The sequence below is a fragment of the Bemisia tabaci genome, chromosome 4 (genome assembly GCF_918797505.1).
Source record: "Bemisia tabaci chromosome 4, PGI_BMITA_v3".
Lineage (NCBI taxonomy): Eukaryota > Metazoa > Arthropoda > Insecta > Hemiptera > Aleyrodidae > Bemisia > Bemisia tabaci.
In genome coordinates this window covers 25,309,698-25,312,633 of record NC_092796.1, presented here as the reverse complement: position 1 = coordinate 25,312,633, position 2,936 = coordinate 25,309,698, and the positions used below count along the sequence as shown (strand labels likewise).

At 37.9% G+C, this 2,936-nt stretch overlaps 1 protein-coding gene across 1 annotated transcript; it reads left to right on the top strand.

The window, feature by feature from the left end:
- Positions 1-230: 230 nt before the first annotated feature.
- LOC140224363 (uncharacterized) lies at positions 231-1,588 on the top strand. The gene is made up of 2 exons (XM_072299034.1): positions 231-814; positions 1,289-1,588. The coding sequence occupies exons 1-2, from the start codon at positions 382-384 to the stop codon at positions 1,300-1,302; spliced, it is 447 nt and encodes a 148-aa protein (XP_072155135.1). The 5' UTR covers positions 231-381; the 3' UTR covers positions 1,303-1,588.
- Positions 1,589-2,936: the final 1,348 nt, after the last annotated feature.

Below are 2,936 nucleotides of genomic sequence, written 5' to 3'. Positions count from 1 at the left end.
ACACAGACATTCTTTTGTGAAAAAATAAATTGCCCAGTTTTTGGCAATAGCTCATGTGGCTTGGTCCCTCTCTGCTAATCGCGGTCCGGTGCTAAAGGCGAGAAAATGTCTACACTAGAGTTTTTGGTGCGGGCTTATACAGACCAATCAAAATGTTTTAAAAAAATTAAAAAAGCAAAAAAGTATTTACAAAATGAGTTTTTATGATTGGTAGCCATTTTGTAGGCTATCCCTCTTTTTTCCTATTTCCTATTTATTTCCTATTTTTAAAAGCCTTTGTTCAACTTTGTACTGTCCAAAAAATGTTTTCAGGAGTTACAGGAGCAGTTTCCTAACTCGAACTCCATCCGCTCGGACTCGGACCACTTTATCCCAGACAACATGATCATTTTCGCTATCGTCATATTCTTCTCGACGATACTCTCAATTTTCGGCGTCGTCAAGACTAAGACCAACTTCCACAGACTTCTGGCTGTCCATCGCATCCTCTGTCGCGTCGATAATCAGCTAGGACGGCCCGAAAAAGGCGGGCTATTCAAATACGTAGCTGCCTATCTCATCGGTAAGACCGCTTTCCTGCTGGCCCTGGATTGCTGGGTCTGGAAGTTCACCATCACCGAGTGGTGGGTCTTCGCGTCGAGTTTCATGAGTCGACTCATGTGCGTCACGATTCTGGTGCAGTACGAGAACATCGTATGCAATATCAAGAGCCGCTTCTACTCCATCAATGAGGAGCTTCAACAGGAGCTAGCCAATTTTTCCAACGAGGAAGATCTGCAAGTTGTGTTCAGGCGGAGTAATAGGATACTACCAGGTTGGCTGATTCTCTATCGCTCTTTTCGCCATTTTTGGAACCCTTGGTCGGATTATTGGATCGGTATTTGGACGTTTTCATGCTGAAAGGAACTACGTGCATAAGGTTTTCGTGTAGCATCGTTCTTTTTAGCATAAATACATCCATTTGTGGTATTTCCGGTCTCTAGTAGTGTGAATATTTGAGCCCATTCGATAAGATGATGAAAATATAATTTAAATAGTGTTCATTTCTGGGCTAAAAACCACCACAGCAACCATAGAATGATACGAATTTTTAAAGATTATCCCTATGTATGAAGAGAAACAATTATTTTGTCCAAAATTAGAAGAGGAGTCAGACTTTTAATCCGAGTGAGTATTGACACTGTGCCTAGGCATTTAAGAAAATGATTGATTTGACTATTTACCTGCGACTTATGTATTAAGTATGTCGGAGATATCTCATTTATATCTATGCAATTTTTTCTTTGAGCTTTTCTTCAGTGAAATACCTGTCACGTCGGCGGGTGGAAGATCTATTCCAGCTATTCTGGTTGACATGTCGGTGTGTTCCGTTGGTGAATGAGGCTTACGGAGGCTTGATATTTGGCATGGTACTAGTGACATCATTCCAGCTTGTTGCCGTACCCCACTACTTTTTGATCCCCATGTTCCAAACGATGGACACTGTCTCTCTCGTCCACAAAATCTGCGCCTTTTGTGACGTCATGTGGATGTGTGCCTTCTTATGCCAGATCTTCATCCTCGTCAGCGTTCCAGCTTTTGCGTCAGCTGAGGTAGGATCTCCGTAGGCACTGGTGGATTTAGCAACCTGGCAAAATGGTGTTTCCTCAATTGAATCTTTGGGAATATATCGATTTTTAGTGGGGTCAGGTCTTTCAACAAGAATCGATAGTACAATACAGGTTTAATTGGAGGAAAACCAGTGTTGCCAAATCGCTGAATTCGCCTCTACTTGTAGGACCTCGGATTTTTTCTGGTGGTCTCAATTGCTCTGCTAAGGGTGATTGCTTTTTTGTGACAGTCTTACATCATATAATTCATAATCATCGCTTCTTTTGTTTCATTGTTTCTTTTCTTTCACTACACTGATAAGATACCTAGACAATATTTTTCAATTAAATATCCTTCATTACCAAAAATTAACAAAAACTAAGCAAACTGAATTAACCAAAATATTAGTATTACATGTTCGTCGTTTACAAACTCTGAGACCATAAAAGTCTTCATATTTGTTTGTTCCGATGAATGAATGTCGTTGTGATAAATTATATTAGAAATTTGATCGATGATCGATCATTTGATTTCACCATATTATGCGGTTTTAAATCCGTAGAATGTGGTGAAAGCGAAGATTAAATCCAAAAACTACGATGAAGTCTAAAGTTTTTTAACAATAATTCTAGACTTCATCGTAGTTTTTGGATATATTCCCGCATTTAAGTAAATAAAATACAACTCCTGTGATTATGAATAAAAATACTATTTCTTTCTACTTTAAATTTAATTTTCAGTCTCCTAATAGGTTGATATAATGATTGATGTAAAAGAAACTAGAATGTTGCAAAAATAAAAGATTTTCATTATGCAATATCCGTCAAATTTATTTTGAGTTGTCATTATTTAGGGTAACAGGACAGCAAAAATTGTTTGCAAGCATCTGAACACGAACGTTGAGGAATATTTTTTGAGAGAGGTAAGTTGGATGGCATATTTTGTGTTTTATTAATATAAAATTACATAAACGATTTATACTAAATATAAATCCACGAGTAATCTATCTATACTATAAGCTCTCAAGCCTCCTAATTTTGCGAAACTGGTAACGCTTAGTTCCAGCGTTCTACCGGGCCGATTTTTATGATTTTTGCGGCTATCGACGGGCAATTGTCTCTAAATAAGCCAACTCTTTTCAGATTTTCAAAATATGGCCTAGGTTTTTTAATATTAAGTGGTAAAGTTGCGAATTCTCCCATTTAAACAATGTAAATTTATATTTTTTGTCATAGTTCGTTTGAGCGTTCTACCGGGCCGATTTCCATGATTTTTACGTAAATTGACAGGTAATAGGCCCTAGATGAGCCCGCTGTAATCAGATTTTGGAAAAAGGACCCAGGTTT